The sequence below is a fragment of the Macrosteles quadrilineatus genome, unplaced genomic scaffold, assembly GCF_028750875.1.
Source record: "Macrosteles quadrilineatus isolate MER2022 unplaced genomic scaffold, UCM_ALF_1.0 Scaffold_4__1_contigs__length_99947679, whole genome shotgun sequence".
NCBI lineage: Eukaryota > Metazoa > Arthropoda > Insecta > Hemiptera > Cicadellidae > Macrosteles > Macrosteles quadrilineatus.
In genome coordinates this window covers 48,385,898-48,408,156 of record NW_026542597.1, presented here as the reverse complement: position 1 = coordinate 48,408,156, position 22,259 = coordinate 48,385,898, and the positions used below count along the sequence as shown (strand labels likewise).

General features: G+C 34.4%; 1 protein-coding gene across 6 annotated transcripts in view; it reads right to left on the bottom strand.

The window, feature by feature from the left end:
• LOC128992460 (bromodomain-containing protein 3-like) overlaps positions 1–22,259 on the bottom strand; it is an 86,305-nt gene that overhangs the window by 19,741 nt on the left and 44,305 nt on the right. For all 6 annotated transcript variants that reach the window (XM_054416037.1, XM_054416038.1, XM_054416039.1 and 3 more), the window contains 2 exons: positions 13,713–13,832; positions 11,457–11,594 (listed from right to left, as the gene is read on the bottom strand). In XM_054416037.1, coding sequence (XP_054272012.1) covers positions 11,457–11,594; positions 13,713–13,832 — 258 coding nt within the window. The remainder of the gene's footprint in view (positions 1–11,456; positions 11,595–13,712; positions 13,833–22,259) is intronic.

The window sequence follows — 22,259 nt, the reverse complement described above, 5'->3', positions numbered from 1 at the left end:
GGGACAACTCATTTGTGAGGATGTCGCCGGAGGAAGAGGTTCTCCTTCGCCTTCGTTAAGGAGAAAACTTCGACGTAGAAGAAGAAGTATCCAAACAGATCCTTTATTACTTGAGAGAAGGATGAAAGGACTGTTAAGTGTATCGTTTGACGAATTGAAAAGTGATACTATTAGGGGCAAAAAAACAAAAAAATAAACATGAAAAACACGTTATTTTCCAGCGTGGCACTCTGCAGTCGTGTCCCGAGATGCACTAGTGTGTATACACCGACGCGACAGCTGTATAACGCCTTGTCCTGCTTGGTCCCGCTACGACTCAAAACAGTCGTGAGCCCATACAACACGAAGTCGTACAGGGGCACGACAAAAGTCGGTGTGTGTGTAACGGCTCTAAGCCATTTCAGCACTTTACCCTCACTGGTGATGAATGTTTGGCATATGTTTCTTGTATTCATAAAAGTATCACTGATGCCATCTCGCAAGCGTAGGGTGATTCATCCATTTAAAAAAATCTTTTCAGCTACAGAGCTGTAAATGGCGTAGTTCACAAACAAATTATGCCTGTGAGTAGCAAGCTGTCTTGTTGCATGAACTAAGGAGCTAAACGGCCCTTATATAGAAAACACCCATTTAAAAACGTGACATGTAGGCTATGTAAGTAGGCCTACAAACTTAAGTGAAATTTTACAATGAAAATGTCATGTTAAATTATTGTTCCATACTTAGTATTAATTTGCATATTACATCGAAACAAAAAGTTAGATAATTACATTTTCCAATATTTGAGCTAGTCTTCAACTGGGACAAGAATGTGTACTTGATGTGTCCATTCCAAATGTACTGGCTTATACTATAATTGTTAATTTACATCTGTTCTGTTAATTTGTTATTGTTTAATGATGATTCAGTTATATAATAGAATTGTGATTAAATAAAGTAAAATTGACTTACTCCATTTAAATGTTACATTATTAAAATATCTAACAAATGGCGACAAGCAGAATAATGGATGATTTAGAAAAAATAGCAGAAGATGTAAATAAATTTAAGAAATTGAAATCATTGCGAAGAACAGTCCAGGTTCAGCTTGGAAATGTAATGAAGTATGTGGACATAGGGACATTTTCTATCAATGAAATCAAAACTAGACTTGGTTTGTTAGCTGAGATTAAACCAAAGTATGACCTAATTCAAGACAAGAACGACTTCTATACAGAACTGACTTAGAAAATGAGCTGACTTACAGAGAAAGTATTGAAAACATGCTGATTGATACAAAAGCGAGATTAATGGATGCCCAAATGCTTCATATCGCAAGTATGCAACATAGCTCTGTTCCAATCAAATTGATTGCATCACTGAAAATCTACAAGCTAATACACCGATTTCAGTCCTTCCTACTTCAAATTTGAGCTTTACTCCTTACGATGAAAGGGAAAACTTTTATAATTTTGCCAGAAGACTGGAGGTTTTTATGACTTAAAAAGGTATAAATGATCCTAAGTTAAAAACTTTTACATGCCTTGACACCTCTTCTACGTCAGAAACTATATGACCTATGTACACCAGACAATCCTATGAATAAAGAGTATGGGGAGCTTGTGACCTTGTTTGAAAACTTTCTAGCTCATAAAAAAAATATTTTGACTTTACAACACACATTCATTAGTTGAATACGGAGAATCTATTCTAAACTTTGCTACAGAACTAAAAAAGGTTGTCAACGAATTGTAAATTTAATTGCGAAGCTTGTGGAAAATCTGTGTTAGACATGCTTTTACAACTTATACGTAGACTTTGATATGTCAAAAGAGTGGAAACTTAGACATAAATCAAGTAAAATTTAATGCTAGAAATAATATTACATCCAATGAACAAATTCACAGATCTAGAACAAAATCATACAACACAGGGGTCTTAAGTACCGGTAGGAAATTTCGTACAATAGATTATGAGTCACTGAAAGGGAAATGCTACCGATGTGGGAATATATACCATAGAGCGAATGTTTGACCAATGATTGATGAAACCTGTTACACCTGTGGAAAGATCGGACATATTTCAAGAGTATGCCTTAGTAAACATAAAAACAGTAAAGGACAAGTTCATTACACTGGAAATAATGTCATTTCTGAAGACAATATCCATGAAATTAATTTACTGTCTGACAAAAAGAGAGATGACAAATTTCACATTGACATAAAATTGGAAGGTAAAAACGTTACTTTTGAGTTGGATACTGGAGCATCACTTACATAGATTTCTTATGAAGACTACAAAAGACTAATTCCTTCTAAACGACTTTACAAGACTGGTGCAGAGCTGCAAACCTACACAGGGGAGATCATAAAACTAAGGGGGTAACATATGTACAATGCGACTATAAGGGACAGTGTCTCGTGGGAGAAATCTTTGTCATTAATCAACATGTCGACAGGATTTTTTTTGAGCATGAATGGACGAGAAAAATAAACCTAGACTGGGGAGAAATAAAATCTATAAACATGAATGAAACAAGGAAGCCAGAGCTGGATTCATTACTAACAAAATATGAAGGTTTATTTGACAAAAAATACTATTCCAAACTTTGAAGCAACTTGAAGGACAACTCAAGCCCTATATACACAAGGGCCAGACAGGTTCCATGAAAATGGATGAAGAGAGTATCAAAATTCAAACACTAAGTACTCATAAGGGGTTGTTCAAAGTAAATAGACTGATGTTTGGGGTTAAGGTTGCTCCATACCTGTGGCAACAATTCATGGATTCTTTACTACAAGGTATGGATGGCGTACAATGTTTTTTTGATGACATTTTAGTCCAAGGGTCAACTTACGAAGAAACTCTTCTGAGATTAGAGAAAGTATTAGAAGTTTTACAGAAGCACAACTTACTGGAGACAAATGTAAGTTTTTTGAAAAAAGTATCAAATACCTTGGGCTAAACTACTTCAATGACAGTCTAGCTTAGATTTTTAAATCACCTCGAGCTTCAAAATTATAAATTGGTTCATTTTTAATAGTACATGGGGACCGAGCTTTGCTCGGGTAACTTTATTAGTATACTCTGAGAGTGTTCTTTGGCCCATGTCATCTGACCCGAAAATATTGTTTTGCAGTCTATTTAACTTCTTTTAAAATAGTATCGTTGACTGAAATAATGAGAAAAAAGTTTTTTTTTTAATTTGTTTGAAGCGCAAACTGCCTAAACATAAACTATAAAAAATACCCAGTATTTTCACGCTGAATTAGAAAAAGGCTATCAGTAGAAAGAAAATCTTCATACCTTCCTTCCCTTGAAGTATTAGTCACTGCAAGAACTTGGGTTTGCCCTCGCTCCCCAGAACCTTTCCTTTAATCTTAATTTTCCTAAAATGTAACAACATTTTCCGGAAACTCAAGACTTTTTCCGACAGAAAACAATTACATTTTTAGATTTAGTGAGAGGAATTCAGTCTGGAGACACATTATAAAGCAATTGTTATTAGGGTGGGTTATATTGAACTTTTACCATAAACAATATAGGCCCCTGAATATATGGTTTGACCTAGAAATAATTAGAACACAGATGAAACCATTGTTGTTTGATAGTGAAAAGTATTGTGAATAACATATCAAAAGTCTCCAAAAATATCTTTGGTGGAACACCACCATTTTTCCAAAATGGCGGCCAAATCCAGTAGTTTTTTGCTTTTTATTGAAATTCTGACTTTCCAGTCAATATTGGTGAAAAGTCGTCAATACATTTAATGTTCCTCCTGAAATTACCTTTAAAATGATACCAAATACATGTACCTACAACAAAAAATAAACCCCATAGAAGTAATAAAATATTTTAAATAAAAATATTTGTTATAAATTAATGTAATAGTCCAAGCAAAAAAAAAAAAAAAAAAATAGACACAGGGATCGTATAAAAATTTGCAAGTAAACATTTTATGGTTTTATTTTTATTGTTGTGGTGTGCAAAGTGACATACCAAAAGTTGCAAAAAATCAGTCCACGTGAAACCCCTAAATTAAGGGAAAAAATGGCGGCTTTTCCTAATGGACAAATTTTGCAAAAAAAAAAATATCACATGTTTTTTGCACATTTTTCGAGATATTGACTTGGAACCACAACCGATATTTATCGGATGGTCCGTACTTAATTTCAATAGGGAACGCTTTTTGGGCCGCCATCTTGGATCTGCCATATTGGATATAAATATTTTTTAATGTAGCCTAATTATAGTGTTGTGACACATCATTATGAACTAGATTTCCACGCTGATTTCAATGCTGAAATCCGTTTTTAAATAAGTTTTTTCGTTGCTTAAGATATATTAAAACGAAAACTCTCCCCGATACATCACTTAAGGACATATCGTACTTTGAAAATGTGTTTGGATTATTTCTCTCCAGGTATTATTAATGCTTGCAGTTCCTTTCTAGCTTTAAAATATTCAGTGATAAAAGAGCTTGCATTTTGTTTTATTTATAGTTAAAACAGACTAGTTATAGACGAGGTACAAACCCCAAAACAAAATTAAATTAAACTTTTTTTATCAGTTTTTGTTAAAAAGATTTATATCTCGGGTTGTTAATATGTAAACAAGTTCGATCTGGTATCAAAGTACTCAGTAAATGTTTGGCTTTAATTTTATTGATTATTAAATGACACATGACAAATTTAAAACGAATCATGTAGGCCTACCTTCAATGAACTATTGAATGAATTATTGTTATTTTGAAATTTGTCTTTAGTTAAAGACATTTATCCCTAATTCTAAATAACTCCCAATAAGGAATCCATCCATAGCTAAAATAAAAGTCAATACTTGAACGAATAGCTATGACGAGTTTTCCCCGTTTTCACTCTGCACAACACTACAAAATAAAACCATAAAACGTTTTGTTGAATTTTTTTAAAGGCCATATCCTATATTTATCTAAATATAATTTATAAGTTACACAGTTGCAGTTATTTATAAGTACAGTTTTACATTTATAAGTAAGTTAGTCATTTGTACCATCAGTCAAACACCACTCCCAATCCGTTGGATCTGCTGGTAAACTATTTCCACGCCATACTTGAACCTGATGGTACAACCTTAGGCTGTGGTAGTTTTCAATGTGTTTTTAAATTGTCAAAGTACGAAACGTCCATAAGAAATGAATGGGGGAGAGTTTTCGTTTTTATATACCGTATCTCAAAATTGTAAAACGCTATTTAAAAACTGATTTCAGCATTGAAATCAGCGTGGAAATCTAGTTCATAATGATGTGTCACAACACTATAATTACATTAAAAAATTATATCCAATATGGCAGATCCAATATGGCTGATCCAAGATGGCGGCCCAAAAAGCGTCCCCTATTGAAATTAAGTACGGACCATCCAAAAAATATCGGTCGTGGTTCCAAGTCAATATCTCGAAAAATGTGCAAAAAACATGTGACATCTTTTTTTTGCAAATTTGTCCAACATTGGGAAAAGCCGCCATTTTTTCCTTAATTTGGGGGTTTCCCGTGGACTGATTTTTTGCAACTTTTGGTATGTCACTCTGCACACCACAACAATAACAATAAAACCATAAAATGTTTACTTGCAAATTTTTATACGATCCCTGTGTACGTTATTTTTAGTTTGCTTGGACTATTACATTAATTTATAAAAACCAATATTGACTGGAAAGTCAGAATTTCAATAAAAAGCAAAAAAACTACTGAATTTGGCCGCCATTTTGGAAAAATGGTGGTGTTCCACCAAAGATATTTTTGGAGACTTTTGATATGTTATTCACAATACTATTCACTATCGAACAACAATGGTTTCATCTGTGTTCTAATTATTTCTAGGTTTTGCTATTTATTTTCTTATTTTAAGGTGCCTAATACTTCACATTTAAATGTTAGATGCATTTCAAGACCAAAATTAATCTCTTGAGACTTAATAAATCTCCTTATGTTACCTTCTGCATGGCTAATAGTATCCTTCCTCACCTTCACATTTCTGCCAGATTGTGTGTGACTCGCACAACTAGTTGTAGTGTCAGTTGGTAAACAATTTATAATGTAAACTAAAGAATATTTAAGCTAAAATTTTGATTTAAAAAGATTAGGCTAGTTTGAAGATTAAATCTTAAACAAAACAACATCCAGCTTTCATTTTTATATGTAGGGACAATTGGCCTTTGGACAACCCTTTAGTGATGGTCAAGTAGCAAATGGTGCACCAAATTTTGGTTATAAATATTAGGAAATGTGCCACAAGATACAAAAAATAAATTATTGTTTTACAATGATTAAACTGTTTGACATGAAAAATTAGAACAAAACTTTGTGTGTTAAGTAAACTATTAAGGTTTGTGAACACTCAAAAATAAAACCAATCTGTTACTTGCATGAAAATAAATACAAAAGATGAAGTCTTCCTCAGGAATAGCAATACAATAATGCAACGTCAAGCCAAAATTAGACAAATTACTTATTCCAAGCAGTTTCTAAGCATTGATGATTTCTACAAAACTAAGTGTTCCGATCTTGTAGATAAATTAAGCTGAAAACACAGGCCATTGAGTGACCAACAATTCTGCACTATCAAGGCCACACCAACATACAAATGAAAAATAATGGTTTAAAACTATGAAATAATTTAAAATCATTCTCTTGAAACCACTACCTCTTAACTCTTTTCTCAATGATGTAAATTGTATAAAATACTAACAAAGCAAATAAATAACTTCAGTACCTACATTAAATAAGTAGGAATGAAAATAATTCAGGTTGTACAAAGTGCTAGGGATTTTGAAACACAATAAACATCACATAAAACAAATTCTGGCCTACTTCAAGAGCATCAGCAATACAACAAAATATTGTACTAGACTTGCAACTTGAAAAATAGGTTGAGTTGATATAGAAATGACCACAACATTCACAAAAAGCACATCTTGAGTGTTTAAAACTTCCTTTCAACAAAGACACACAGTCATTAAAAAATTATTTAAACTGGCGTTTTTTTATTAAAAACTTTAGAAACCTTTATGACACATTGATGCAATGGTATTGGTTTATGATTTCCTAAACCAACTTAAAAGTTAGTCCCACTACAATTTATAAACATCCCACATCTAAAATTATAAAATCTTTACAAATATGTGAACACAAAATCTGCACAACTCTTGAGCAGCTAAACAACCATACATGCAACAATTTACATTGATTGGTCCTACCTTCCTCAGATGGTTGACATGTATTTTTACTTAACAATAATTAGCAATATATATTCTAAATAAAATGCTATTTATCTCAATGACAAGGTCTTAAGTACAATTAATAGACACAATTACAAATCCAAGAGAAAGAGTTAAGAGTTTACTGTCGGACCGGTGATATTAAATTTGAGTTGAACAGTTTGACATGGCCCAAGTGCAGAATGTGTGATGGGTACAGAAAGGAAATTGTCAGCAGACAAAACAACCAGATTGAAAACACCTTCATGGTCTTTTATTGTTAATGTATCTTATTTGTTTACAGAAAGTCGTTTCCTTATTAAAGATCAACTATAATATAAAATTTACATGGATTGTTTATGCTTTAAAAAAGGAAGGATATTAAATTAATTTAAAATAGACAATGCAGCAAAACAATGACTGTTCTATTAATTACAGGCACGCACACTGACAACACTACAACTCTGCTTACACTCAACCTTCCTTTATATCAACAGTTTAAAGATATTTACATTGTGTGGTAAGTTGAAAAATGCTGGAGTTAAAATAAAGTACGCCATAACATATAAGTTAATATACAAGTTAAATATAAAAATGTAAATATAAAATTATACATTACTCTATATACAATATAAATTATGGTAAACAAAACATCGATATAAAATATAATACACGATTTGACTATTTACCAAATTCTGTTGGTGGGTTTATAAAGATCTTTAAACACAATGAATTGTCTTTCTAAACAAACGAATAATTGTCATATGCACGATAAACGATCGGGCTTGAAATTTATGACTAGTCCGGTTTGAGAAGAGAGAAGTTAAATTTACACGAGTGTAATACTGATGAATTCTAACTCCGGTAGTTTCATATGCTAGTATCAACTATTTTTAAAATTTATAACATTTTTTAAAGTCCTTTGCGGTAAATTTTAAATCACAGAAATAATTAAAACATTTAGAGTGCCACAACAACTATGGCACAAACAAAACATATAAATTTAAAAAGTTTAAAAAATGTACTTTATAAACAACATAATTAAATAATTTATTTTCAATTTCACACAGTATCACGAAGAATCCAGCTTACAATGGTACACAAATAGTTGCGAAATCATAACACAGACTTATAAAAACTATAAAAAGTTTACAAATGAGATTTGTACATCAGAATATATAAATCGGACAATACCGGTAAGAGTCTTCAAAACAAACCAAATGCTAAATTGATTATTTGCAAACCGCAATCGCTACGGTAATATCTTTACAAATACACAAAGTGGAGATCACCTGAATAGAAAAACTATACTTCCTATTTTGGATACCAAAAGAGGAATTATTAAACTCGAGAACTAAAATTAGCAAAATTAAGTCGTAAGTTAAAATCTGAAATTAAAATAGGAAATAAAAATGTGTATATTAAAAAATATAACATTAAAACAGCTTCATGAAAGCTAACTTTAAGAACCATTTTGATTATATCAACATGAGTGCAAACAATGTGCTTGGAGGCCAGCGAGCAAGCCAACGAGGGAACAAAGCCACCACTCACATTGTCTGCCTGTCCGCCCTAGGCCCTAGCATTTCCAGCATTTTTCAACACTTACAACTATTAAGTCGAAAGATAAATAAGTATCTAAATTTATTTATAAATATATACACCTGAATGCTGGCTGACCCCCAACACACACATTCTGCACTCTTGGCTTTAATTAAATACTAACTGTAGCCTGAAAATAAATAAGATCACCGGCGACAGTCTTTGTAGTGGTCGGCAAAGAGAATAACTTAACTACGGCATCTTGTGATTATTCAGACCTGGACAGAAACAAGCCACTATTAGTAAGGTTCACTCACATAGAGCAGCATCAATATTACACACAACTAGGCCTACTGTCAGTAACATTCAGATTTATCTGCATCTTCCCCGACCTGTGTTTACACTTTACACAACAAGTTGTTCAACACTGCAATTTGCACTCAAACCATTGGCACTACGGCAAATTTGTTTATCTGAGATTAAAATATATAATCTCTTCAAAGCTTTTCTTCAAGAGCTTAAATTACAACTATACCCAACTTTTCTTTTGCATAGATCCAAGGGGGCCATTAACAAAAAGTGCTTAAAAAGTTGGCTACACAAATATTAGGATGCCAAACAAAATGCACCAAACCACAAACATACTAGGTGTACAAATGCAGTTGTCTGCTTGCAATATTGAGCGGAGCTAGCTTTTTAATCCTGCAAAAAGCTTAATTGTCTACTTGCAGTATCCTAAGTCAACGGTTCATTTGATTCACATAAATGGAGTGCCTATTTGCAGTATCCAAAGTAAATGGTACGTCTGGTTCACTTAAATGGAAAGTCTACTTGCAGTGTCCCAGTATCCAAACTCAATTGTATGCCTTTATTTGGTTCACATAAATGGAATGGCTATTTGGAGTATTTAAAGTCCTAGGTGCATCAGCCTAATTCCGGTGACTCTATAATTATTGGTTATTCATTTTGTAGTAAATTATGCTCAATGATATTCATCCAATTGTTCATCCTTTTTCTCAGTACGGTATTTGTAATGTGCTATTTTAGATGATTCATTGACTTAACATACGTTGGAACCCTTGTTTACCTTTCTATTGTTACCTCGCAAATAATGTCATGGCGACCAATTAACTCATAAGGCCCATAATAAAAGTTTGAATTCATATAGGGAAGGAAAAGCCCTGTGGTCCGATTTGTACCATTTAGATTTATACCTGTCCTATGGTTGGTTACTATGACTGTGCTGAATTTCGTGCAGCTATCGCTTCAGGTGTTCAGGAGTATTTGTAAAAGAAAAGCAGGAGTGTAGTATAAGAGCTTCGCTTTGCTCCGCTTAAAAACATTGTTTACGCATATTTAGATGACCTGACTGTTTGTGGAAAGGACCAATCGGATCATTATACAAATTTAAGGAAATTCTTAGAAGTATTAAACAAGTATGTTCAATCAAACGTCAATTACATTGTTGGGGCAATTAATTTCCTAATAAGTCTATCTGCTCCGATCCAGATAGACTGAAACCACTCATAGAACTTCCAGTACAAAAGGAAATTTGGGATTTTTTGCCCATTATACAAAATGGATCCACCGATTTTCAGACAGAATAAGGAATTTGACTCAAGTTTAGGTCCTTCCCATTGTCAAATGAAGCGGTTAAAAACTAAGAAATCTGAAATTTGACATAGCCAATGTACTTATTACTCCTAGAGATGGTCAAGAACCGCTGGTAGTGTAGATGGACACTTCAGATGTAGCTGCTCCAGCAGCCTTAAGTCAAAATAATAGACCGATAGCTTTTTTCTCCAGGACTTTAAATAAATCTGAGAAATTGTATATGGTAGTTGAAAAGGAAGCCGCTGCAATTGTTGAAGCCCTAAGAAAATATGAACCCTCATTGGAAGGGAATTCAAACTGTATACCGATCAGCAAACTCTTTCGTTTGTGATAGGAGGCATACAAGTCCAATAAAACATGACAAAGTAATGAGATGGCGCCTTGAACTTGCACCTTACCAGTACGGCATTGTTTATCGCCCTGGAAAAGATAATGGAAATGCAGATGTATTGTCGCGAGTGTGTTCGGTACACTCAGATAGTGCAAAACTTCTTGAACTCCACTAATCACTGTGTCATTCTGGGATTACTAGAATGTTTCATTGGATAAAGAGTAAAATCTTAAACTACACTCTCGACCATAACAAAATAATGACATCGGCGTGCCAAACGTGCGCTGAAATAAAGCCAAGATTCCACCATTTTCAAGGGAAACTGATAATGCTACGACTCCTATTGAACAGCAGAACATTGATTTCAAAGGTCCTCTGCCATCAAAGACCAGGAATCGGTACCTTTTAATCATGGTGGATGAGTACTCCCGAATTTGTTTTCGCTTATCCTTGAAATTATCACACGTTTAATTTTGTATGTTAATGTTTACAAGTGCTTGTAAACAACAACTGTATGGCTGATTTATATAATAAATAAAAGCCACATTTTGGTTAATCTTGTCTTTATTTACAAGTGCTTATTTTAACCCAAATATGAGTGTAGGATGAGTGTAGAATGGAGTGATGTATGATCTATGTAGCTTTGTCACTAAGACCAGCTGTTTCATTAGTCAGGGTCTAGAGATAAACAAGCAATTAATGAGTCAATGAAATAGTTCCATTTTGATTAACAAAAATGAAAAATGTAGCTTACCTCCTTCCGAATCGCTAGATTCAGAAGAACTACTGGATAAACTGGAACTGCTGGAATCTGAGTCCGAACTGCTCGAACTTGACGCAGAGAGCCTCGATGGTCCACCAACCACATCAACACTCTTGTTGTTACTGGACTCTGCAAATTTAAATGACATTGTCTTAACATGGACTTTGTTTACTGGCTTCTTGGTTTTAGTAAATAGTATTCAGATTGAAGGGCTAACAAAATTTATAATTTTTATGTGTCAGAAAAGGGCCTGGTAATTCTTGGGCGAGTATTGGACAAAGCTTTCAGCTACGTATATAAAGGAAGTCAAACATTAACAAGGTGTCAAGTTTATTTCCATTTTTTAGACTAATTCCAGATTTTTTAACTTTCAACAATTAGTGATGTGTTGATACAAAAATGTACCGATTCTCAATTCTTGATACCGATACGAATTTGTATAGTTTAACAAACATAATAATTTGGTTATACTACACCAACCCCTTGTCTTAATGTCACAAAGTATTATTAAGATAATGGGGAGTTTAAAAAAAAAATTCAGTAATGACAAATTCTAACTAGCCAAATTTAATTTTTTTTGGATCATCTCCCTCGAACATCTTCCGGGACCGTGTAGACATCATCATTGACTGGCACGGACACTGAAACGTTGTCGTAATCCGCGATAGCGGCAAAATCATGAACATTTCCCACAGCCGTGTAGACATCATCGTCGTCTTCCCTGGTCACGGAAACGTCATCGTCGTCTCCCGCGGTTTCGGAAACGTCGTCGTTTGCAATCGTGGCAAATAATTACCATTTGTCGTGGCTGTGTAGACATCATCATTGACTCCTGTGGACACAGAAATGTCATCGTTTGCGATCGCAGCAAAATCATGAACATCTTCATTGTAGACATCATCATTGACTGGCGCGGACACGGAAACGTCATCGTAGTAATCCGCGATAGCGGCAAAATCATGAACATTTTCTGTGGCTGTGTGGTACATCATTGTCGTCTCCCGCGGTCACAGAATTATCATCGACGTCTCCTGCGGTCTTGGAAACGTCATAGTCGTCGTCCGCGATTGTGGCAAAGTTATGAACATTTCCCGCGGCTTTGAGCAGGTGTAGACATCATCCTTGACTCCCGCGGTCACAGAAATGTCATCGTCTTCGTCCGCGATCCTGACAAAACCGTGAACATCTCCCGCGGCCATGTATACATCATCATTGAATGCCAAGGTAACGGAAACATAACTTTTTAATTTCTGTTGTAAGCTTTAACCATTTTATACCTATTTTTTGTTGCTGACCAGGTTGATGGGTCATAACAGTTCCTATAACTTATCATAAGTCATTCCCTATGTTTGACTTGGTTAAAAAGATTTTGTATTCGGCAGAATTTAGTAATTTAGATATGTGCAATCTGTAGGTGGCTCACACCAACTACGACGATTTTGATCAAAAAGCTGGCTACAAATTTAACATGGGGATGGAATGTCTAGTTGTATTGATAGTCAAAGCTTTAACTCTGTAGATTACTCACTTTTACAACCCTGAACATTTTACACTTAATTCAATTCTCAGAATACGGTACATTTAATTTCATTCATGTGGTTTTTTAACTGGGAGGTAGAAAAACCATTAAGGAAATATCACGTCACGTTGGATTGTCATACAGTTGAACCTCGTTTGTACGAACCTCGATAAAACGAATTCCTCGATAAGACGAATTTTTTTTAATCCCCTTGACACTTTCATATAGGTCAATGCTAAAAACACCTCTATACAACGTAGTAATAAAGTTAAAAACCTCCATAAGACGAATTTGTTTGTGACATGGGCTAGGACTGATTAACCTCTATACAACGAATATTCTTAGCACAAAACCTCTACAAGACGAACGTGGCCTCTATAAGACGAATTTATCATAATCTTAACCTCCATAGTACGCAGTTTTCAAAACAAACAGAAGCTTGTCTCAACATGAAACCCCCACCCATCCCTCCTCCTTCCTCAGTCATTGTTTGGAAAAACCTTGGAGCGAGGAGAAACCTCTATAAGAAGAATAACAGCAGCATTAAACCTCGATAAAACGACCCTCTTTAATAAGAATACCTCTATAGTACGAATTTTTCCCGTACCCCTTGAAATTCGTCTTATAGAGGTTCAACTGTATTACGAGAGCTAATTGGAAACTTTTATTCACAGACAAGATGAACCACTTTACTTTATATTAAGTACATTTAACAATTTCATAATTACCTTTCTTGGCCTGTTTTTTGGCAGTGCCAAGTTGTCCAGTTACGTCTTGTAGTCTTTTTTCTAGTTCCTGTTTCTTTTCCGCCATCTGTTCGTCTTTGGATTTACCAGATAGTTTTTTATCTGCAAATAAAGAAATGTTTGAAATGATTGAATGTATACACGTACCTTTTTAGCGTAAAAGCTTAAATCTAAGATCCCGTGTTTGGATCTGTTTGAATTGCATAGGTTATTGCAATTAAAATCTATGGTCGAACTATTGCAATAAGTATGACAGTTAACTACAATTTAAATCAGTTCCTGCTTACTGCCAAACTAAAACATATTGCAAAAATCGATGGTGGTAGCAAGAACTGATTTCATGGGTACCATTAAACCTATACATTTTTGTAAATATTCGTCCTCATTTTCTGTGCTATCATGGGTACTTTCCTGTTAAAGATTCATTATTATCGATGATTTTCAATCGATATATCGATATTAATGAATTAAAACTTATCAGCTGACAACTACGATAAATAAATATTGTTCAGTATAAAAAAAATTTAAATGAAACTGTTCCAAACCAACCTAACAAAACTAACTTGCTCAAACTATCAAACTTCAAACTTGCTGTAACATTTAAAAATTCCGTTTAATATTCCCCACATGCCTTTTCTGTAATCAATCGGAATTTTTAAAATGGTACAGCAAGTTTGGTTGGTTATGTTAGGTTAGCTTACAACAGTTTTAATCCATAATAGACTAGATTTTAGCATGAACAAGATCAGTTGTCAATTTGTAATGGATCGTAAAGGGGAATAAAAATATCGATATATCGATTAAAAATCATTGATAATAATGAATGTTCCCTTTAACAGGAAAGTACCCTATGATGATTGTTATACATTTCTCAAAAGTTATAACTAAAAGATGGTTTGAAATTGGAAATATATATAGCTTCAACAGAAATTGAACTAATAATAATTCCATTATCTGAGGTAACGATTGCACAAAAGTTAATATTCCATGTCATAAGACCCCTTAACAGCCAGCAGTCAACACTAACATATTGGAAACAGACACAGCTTGTCTTGAATGTAAGGGGATGGATTAAGATACAACTGTTGAGAGAAAAAAATTGTTCTGGAGTTTGGACTTAAGTATCTCAGAGATGGATCATCCAATTGTGTTGAAATAAAACTTGTATTGAAGCTAGTTTAACATTTGAAATTATGCAGGGTGAGGCAGACCGTGTACACACCATGTATAGCAGCCAAACCAATCGACAACAACTAAATCGTATGTAACAACTTACACACCTCTATTTTTACCCTGTAGAATTTGGGGAAATAATTTTAAAATCCCCAAAAGCAATAAAAGGGTAGTTTTGGGGGGAGAGGGTAGTTTTTGGAAAATGTTTAAAGGTAAAGGTAGGTTAAGTGATGCCTCATGTTCACTGAGTATTTTGATGAATAAGTTTTAAATTAATCCCAATAATGCTCATGTACAGGATGGTGTTCAAAAATGTCTAAAATTCAGGGTCTTACAGTTAATTTTATTGCAACCGCCTACATTAACACGATTGCTACATTGTATATTTAAAAGCATTATTCCAATGGTGCGTTATGAGATCCATAGGTCTCGTCGGCTTTGATTACCCAGGTGCGATACGAGACCCCAAGATTACATTACACAGTAATCGTTTGCGCATCATAACCTCACAAAGAAAAGAGAGAGAGAGAGCGCTCAAATTTTTTTTGTATATAAACCAGTACAGTTTTGACAACCTTAAGTCAGCCCAGGAATGAAATATGACGTAATTGTACGAGAACCTGAGATTTTGTATCGCACAGTAATCCTATAATCTAAAACAAGCGCATGTACGGGCAAACTTTTTTTGTCCGTGGATGTTCGATTTATGGGGTATTTCTTTACTATGGGGTATTTGGCCACGAGAAATCGATTGGAGTTGGTCACAAGGCTGAGAAAAATCTAATTTCCACCCTAAATCCCTTGAAAGTGCCCATGTTATCGTGAATACCATTTTGTAGCTTAAATTAATAAAAACAGCTGATGCAGATTATTTTTACTGTCATCATTTTGATTAACGTGTAAACAAAAATAACTGTATTGGTTAGTTTGGACTAAAAGTTTTGTTTTAAAGAAAATGCAGTTTAGTTTACATACAAATTACTGTTAAATGTTTTCAAGGTTAATTTATAAGATTAAGAATGAAACACGGAAGACTTCCGAAGCATATATAAATAATCCGAAAGGGAGAAAAGCTACAATCAATCCTCAGGAAACAAATTACACCTCCTCGTCTATAACTGAGCCAGTTCCAACCAGCTCATTCATCTCACCAAATGCCTCTAAACCTCGGCAAGTTGCTCATCAAAGAAAAAAAGGTGAGAAATAATTTAAGATCTTATGGCCGTGCAAAATAATGAACAGTCCGATCATCTTGAGCAGGAGTGTCAACAAATCGCTTCTCGACGTATGGAATAACGTCAGCGCACTGCAATTCCTCAAACCTCCAAAGTTGCCATGTCAGCAGATTTGGGATATTCACGATTGGAATCGTTTGACGTGTCATGAATGCACACGACGTGTGTCCGAAATGATCCTCGGACAGAGGGTAGTTCATTAACATCCAAACTGATCCAGAAATCTGGAAGGTAGAAAATGGGGTCGCTTAAAACAACCAGTTTGATCCGCGAGGCGTGGGGGATGGCCTCTACTCCCTGTAGCCTAACTAAAAGTAGCCTTAAACCACAGAGAAGTAATATAAACAGAGTTAAGAAGGGTACGGGAAGGCTGTTGCACGGGTGCCCTAGTTTACATTTTTCCCGCAGTGTAGCGCGCGCATGTCAATTGCTCTTCCTGTTCGTCAAATTCCACTATTTACTCAACTCCAAACTGAAAGAGAACGTAACGTATCGCTTTGGTGTTTATAGGCCAAGACTATGGGTGGCCGGTCGGCGTTTAAATTGTACCATTTGTGCGAATACCTAGGTCTTTTAACTTTTCGTTATTTTCATGACATAATCAACGTTACAATTATTTAGGTAGTTAATAATATATTAATAATCAAAAGATGGTTAAGCAAGACGTTCTTTTATAGTTGAAACTACCCTCTACAAAGAATTCCTTTTTGAATATTACCTACCACTGTTTTAGAAATACAGAGTTATTGTCACAAAAAAGCTACTTGTGTATTACATTAGTAGCCTTATATGAGTAAAAATTTTAATTAATTGGTCAGAAAATGAATTTACATTATCACAAACATTGAGTAATTTACTTTTAATTTAGAAAAAAAATTAGTATTACGGCTGTTTTATATATAGGATTGTTGTCATTTCTATTTCTTTTTGTAAACTTTGACACCATTGTACAAATGTATAAACAAAGAATATTTGAATTGAATTGAAAATTAAAAAAAAGACAATTAATTATTGTATTATTCTTTTACCGGCAAAAATTGGAGTAGTAGCTGTAAAGACGAGGGATAAATATTTATTTCATCCTGAGAAATTATCCGATCTACTCGCTGAATATCGATTTTTTAACATTTTCATAGCCCCTAATATGTTGTCCATGGCCAAATTTAAAGTACGTAAGCAACTTATAGTCAATTGTAGCAAGGTGCAACAGCTGTAGTTGCATACAGAATATAAATAATTAATTTCTTCATCACACTATGAGGTTTTTAGCTGTTTTACAAACGTTAATTGACGGCTGAAAGCTACATTTTGCTGCCCATGCCAGCTCTGTCGTCGTCACTTTTTGGCCGAGCAGGTTTTACATCCATATAGGGCCAAAAGTCAGTTGTTCCTTTCAACGGACGACCAACAATCATCGCTTCAAGGTGCAAGTGCTTCGGTTGAAGAAGACTCGTTGATCAGGGCAAACGCGGTAACATACTTAAGCGGAGTTATTTTATATCACTTAGAAAAGAAATACTCCTGTCTTAAATGCTCAGAGTCGTGTTCAAAACAAAATAAATTCCTGGAAAACAACGATGAGTTATTTGTACACTTCAAAGCGTACAGCACCAAAATACCCTCAGATTTTGGAAACTTAAAAGTGCCGTCTAGTGAGTTTCGCAATGTGATGGTCATCTGCATGAGTGCCTTTGAAAGAAATGTAAATAGTTTAATTACAAGCATTGGCGTCAAGAAAAGTTTAGTTTCTGTTTGTATAAATTAAGTTAACGAAGTCTTTCCTGGGTGGCTTGAAAAATGCTACATTCACCGAACATTTTGCATTGACAAACTCGTGTTCATCAAATTAAGGTACGAAATTAAAAGACGTTCGTGCGTATTATCTCTTCCAATTGCGCGTAAGAAACAAAGATCATCAAAGGATGTACAAAAATGTGTCAGGAGAAAATTGTTTTACTAGGTAGTTGTTAAGTAGATTCTACCTCTCTCAGTGATAAAGGAAGCTTATTATACAGTTTGAGACCCATATAAAAAGTACTCTTTTCATAAGCAGCAGATTTATGTATGGGGTACTGCAACACAGAGCTCAAGGGCCTAAAGCTGTATTGGGAGTTAGTTCTTTTTTCTTCATAAATAGAAAAATGTTCTTTGACAAAGATTAAAGTGTTGAATATATACAAAGAGGGCACAAGTAAAATCTTCATTCTTTTAAACAGATTTCTACAAGATGTTCTTGGATTAACTTGTGCAATAACTCTTATAATTCTCTTTTGTATTTTAAATATTTTTTTACTATCAGTGGCATTTCCCCAGAACTCAATACCATAGCCAATTTTAGAGTGCACATATGCAAAGTATACCATTATCTGAGTTTTTTCATCTATTAATTTTGAAAGCACTAAAGTAACGTGAAATGCTGCATTAAGCTTTGATTCCAATTGATTTATATGATCAGACCATGTTAGGGTTGAATCTAATTTTATTCCTAAAAGGTTGCAAGATTGAATTTTACTTAATGTGTCTTCTAACGGGTTATAGTCAATCTGTCTACTTTTTATGCTATTAGAATGGAAGTTTGCACAATATGTTTTATTTCTGTTAAGTTTAAGATTATTGGCCAGAAACCATTCAGTCATAAGATCAAGATCATTTTTAATTTCAATTTTTAAAATATCAGGGTTTTTATATTTTAATACTGCAGTAGTATCATCAGCATACATTACCAATTTTGACTTAAGATTTTGTTTCAAGAGGTCATCAACATAAATAAGAAACAACAACGGACCCATTATTGAACCCTGGGGCACACCTTCAGTGACATTTTTCAAGCTTGAATAGTTAGATGACTACTACATCTAGTGAGTTGGAGTTGGTTAGTGAGTTGGATTACTGATTAAATAATCCAAAAATTAAAAACTAATCCTTAAACCTGCAATTTATTAATAACTTCCTAAAAATAGTGATATGTCGATACCAAAATTTATCAAATTTCTGTACAGACACCTGAAAAATAGATTCTTAATATTGATAATTTATATTTTACCAAATTTTTAAGGATTACTACACCAACCCCTGGCTTTAAGTAGGCTACTTTAATATTGTATAATTTTGGAGTAATGGGTTGTTTTCCAAGTGGCCAAGAGAAAAAATAATGCAGAAATTACAAAAATTGCTTTAATAAATACCACGTTAAAGGTAAATGAAGATACTACAAAAAAATATAAAAAATCTTTCAAAGAAAAGTGCCATTTTGAAATTTTTGGTCAAGCCAAACTCGAGGTTATATTGTAATCATCTAACACAGTCGTAGAGACATCATCGTTTTCTGCAATAGCTGAAAAATCCTGAATATCTCACTCAATAACAGAAACATCACCACTGTCTTCCGTGGTCGTGAAAAATCCTGATATTGTTCAGTGGTAACGGAAACATTATAATTGTCTCCCACGATCACAGTAAAGGGGGTGGCGGAATTGTAACCCCCTGGAATTGTACCCCCTGCTGGTTTGTGACGTCACGATGACGTCTCATTTTCTCGACCAAAACGGCATGTACGGGCTGGAATTGTACCCCCCTCATAAAACTTTGATATTGTTATGCACGAGTGGTTTGATTAAATCCACTGGCATTTAAAAAAACTGTACGGACCGGAATTGTACCCCCCTGGAATTGTACCCCCTCAGTTAGAACTCACTTTTACTTGACCAGTGTACGGGGTGGAATTGTACCCCCCTGGAATTGTACCCCCTGGTCACGGCAGAAGAAGATGTACGGCCCGGAATTGTACCCCCTGGAATTGTACCCCCCCCCCCATTTAACCGAGGAGCTTGTCAATTATGATTACCAACTAAAATTAAAACAATAGTTATGTTGGATATTAGAGGGGATTCACACGAATGTGAAATGAAGCAAGTTATAACCCGACACCTAATGAATTGCTTGTTGTAAAAGGATATTCTAAGAAACTACAAATTAAGGCCCATTCAGAGTAACGTGCGAGATGCCTAACAGACTTCTTTGTACGTTATTCATTAATATTTTCTTAACCTTCCCAAGTACTAACTGTTCATGGGTTAGCTTAAATTCACAAAGGTTAAAACTTTGACAAACTGTGAACTATTTTGTACCAGATGCCTACATTCGGAACCACGTAAGTTTGCAGTTGAGGCAGGAGCCTATTTACCATATGGTTTTGAATGGACCAATGAGTACCGTGCGGTGTTGCCAAATCTAATAATACCAGCTGATTTGATAATATTGCTTGGTATATTTTAATTAGTGTTGTCAACGGGCGATGTGGCAAAGTCGCTCTAGCCTTGTCTTGTGATTGGCTTGCACCATCTGCAAACTTACGTGGTCCAAGGCCCCACTAGAGTGGGGCCTTGCGTGGTCCCGAATTAAATTTTACTACAACAGGTATTTTGTTCTACCTTTGCCAGTAATAACTGTTCATAATTTTTACCGAATGAACAATAATGCACATTATGTTTGAATAAACAAAAATGAAATACATCAACTTCTTTTCACGGTCATATTAAATTACGTTGAAAAAGAACGAAGAAAAGTGACGTGAACAAATAACCATTCCATTCTTATAGCGTAGTTATTGTATACAAACTAGTTTAGCTTAGTTATTAGGCCTATGTGCAGTAATCATAAGGTAAGTATTTCAAATCTATACAACCAAGCCGAAATTCGCTGCTTGCGACTCCTCAAAAAAACAAAGTTTCTTAGGATTTGCACTGCTTGTATCGTTTAAAAAAAATCAATCAGCTTGAGTTATAAAATGATTTAGAAGCTTTGTCCATGAGGGAATCAAGCTCAGCGTTAATTCGTAAACGTTTATTCCTTATTGCTTGGCCTTTTATTAAGTCACTACGGAAGGCAACAGGTATATCCAGCGATGACAAGAACATTGCAGTTATCCCAAACGATCACAGCAAATTTGTCGTCATTTCCCACGATTACGGCAACGCTGTTTGTTATCATCTCTTGCGATCTCTGATACAATGTGGTAATTTACCGAAAACGCGATTTAAGAGACACAAAAACAAGACGTGATAAGGTAACTAACGGCGATTCGTTACAGATTGCTTTGGTGGATATTATAAAATGTAAATTTATATTTTCGCACAAAGTATTCATTTTGTATGGGCACAAAAGTCCCAGGTATTTCTCTAGTCATTAAAATTCAATTTTAGTACTTAGTTTTTTCGATCACCCTGGTCGCAAAAAAATCCTCATTTTATTTGGAAAATTAATTATTGTTTGATTTTCATTTGAATATCCCTAGTCCTTCCGTTAAATGTAATCGGTTTAGAGTTAGTGTTGAGCAGAATTTATATTGCAAAAATGTTGTAAATAACTGCTTTAAGGTAATCATTGAATATTACAATAATTAAGGTTTATCATAAAAAAAGTACCTACTGATGACCTAATGTTCATCAGTAAACAGCAGGCTTCAAAGCGAACATAGAGCTTTTAGGAAAATGGTATAGTCAAAGTTGATAAATTAAATATATTCATGAATAATCAAATACAAATAGGTTCAGGAATTGATGGAGTAGAGGGCTTCATCAGTTACCCATTTCATAATCAATGTTCCAATTAAAATTAATTCGTATTACACCAAAACTTAACAAATAAAGGAACAAATAGTATGAACTATAGTAATAGTATGTCTTGGATATTTCAAAAACTGTTTATAGGCCAATATGAATTGTGTAGCAAATGTGATATAAAATAAACCATCCATTTATTCAACTAAAATAATTTCAGTTTTATATTTAGTGAAATAATTCCAAAAGAGTAAAAGAGTGTAATTTAGTAATTCAAAACATCATACGTCTCTATAATAAACAACTAGGATATGCCTGTTGTAGAAAGAAAATAACACAATAAGAATCCGAAATTATGTATTTACAAAAATGTTCTCTAATAATTAGGGACTGATGTCCTGCACACCGGGCATTTGATCAAGGCAGGTTGCCCACTGAAGGTTGCTCCCTCTCTGTGGATCTTGCAACATCTGCCACAAAGAGAAAAGTGGTTACATGGCTCCACGGTGTAGGTCCTAGTGTTTGTGTAGCACGTAAGGCAGCGGGTTGAGTCATGGTTAGGG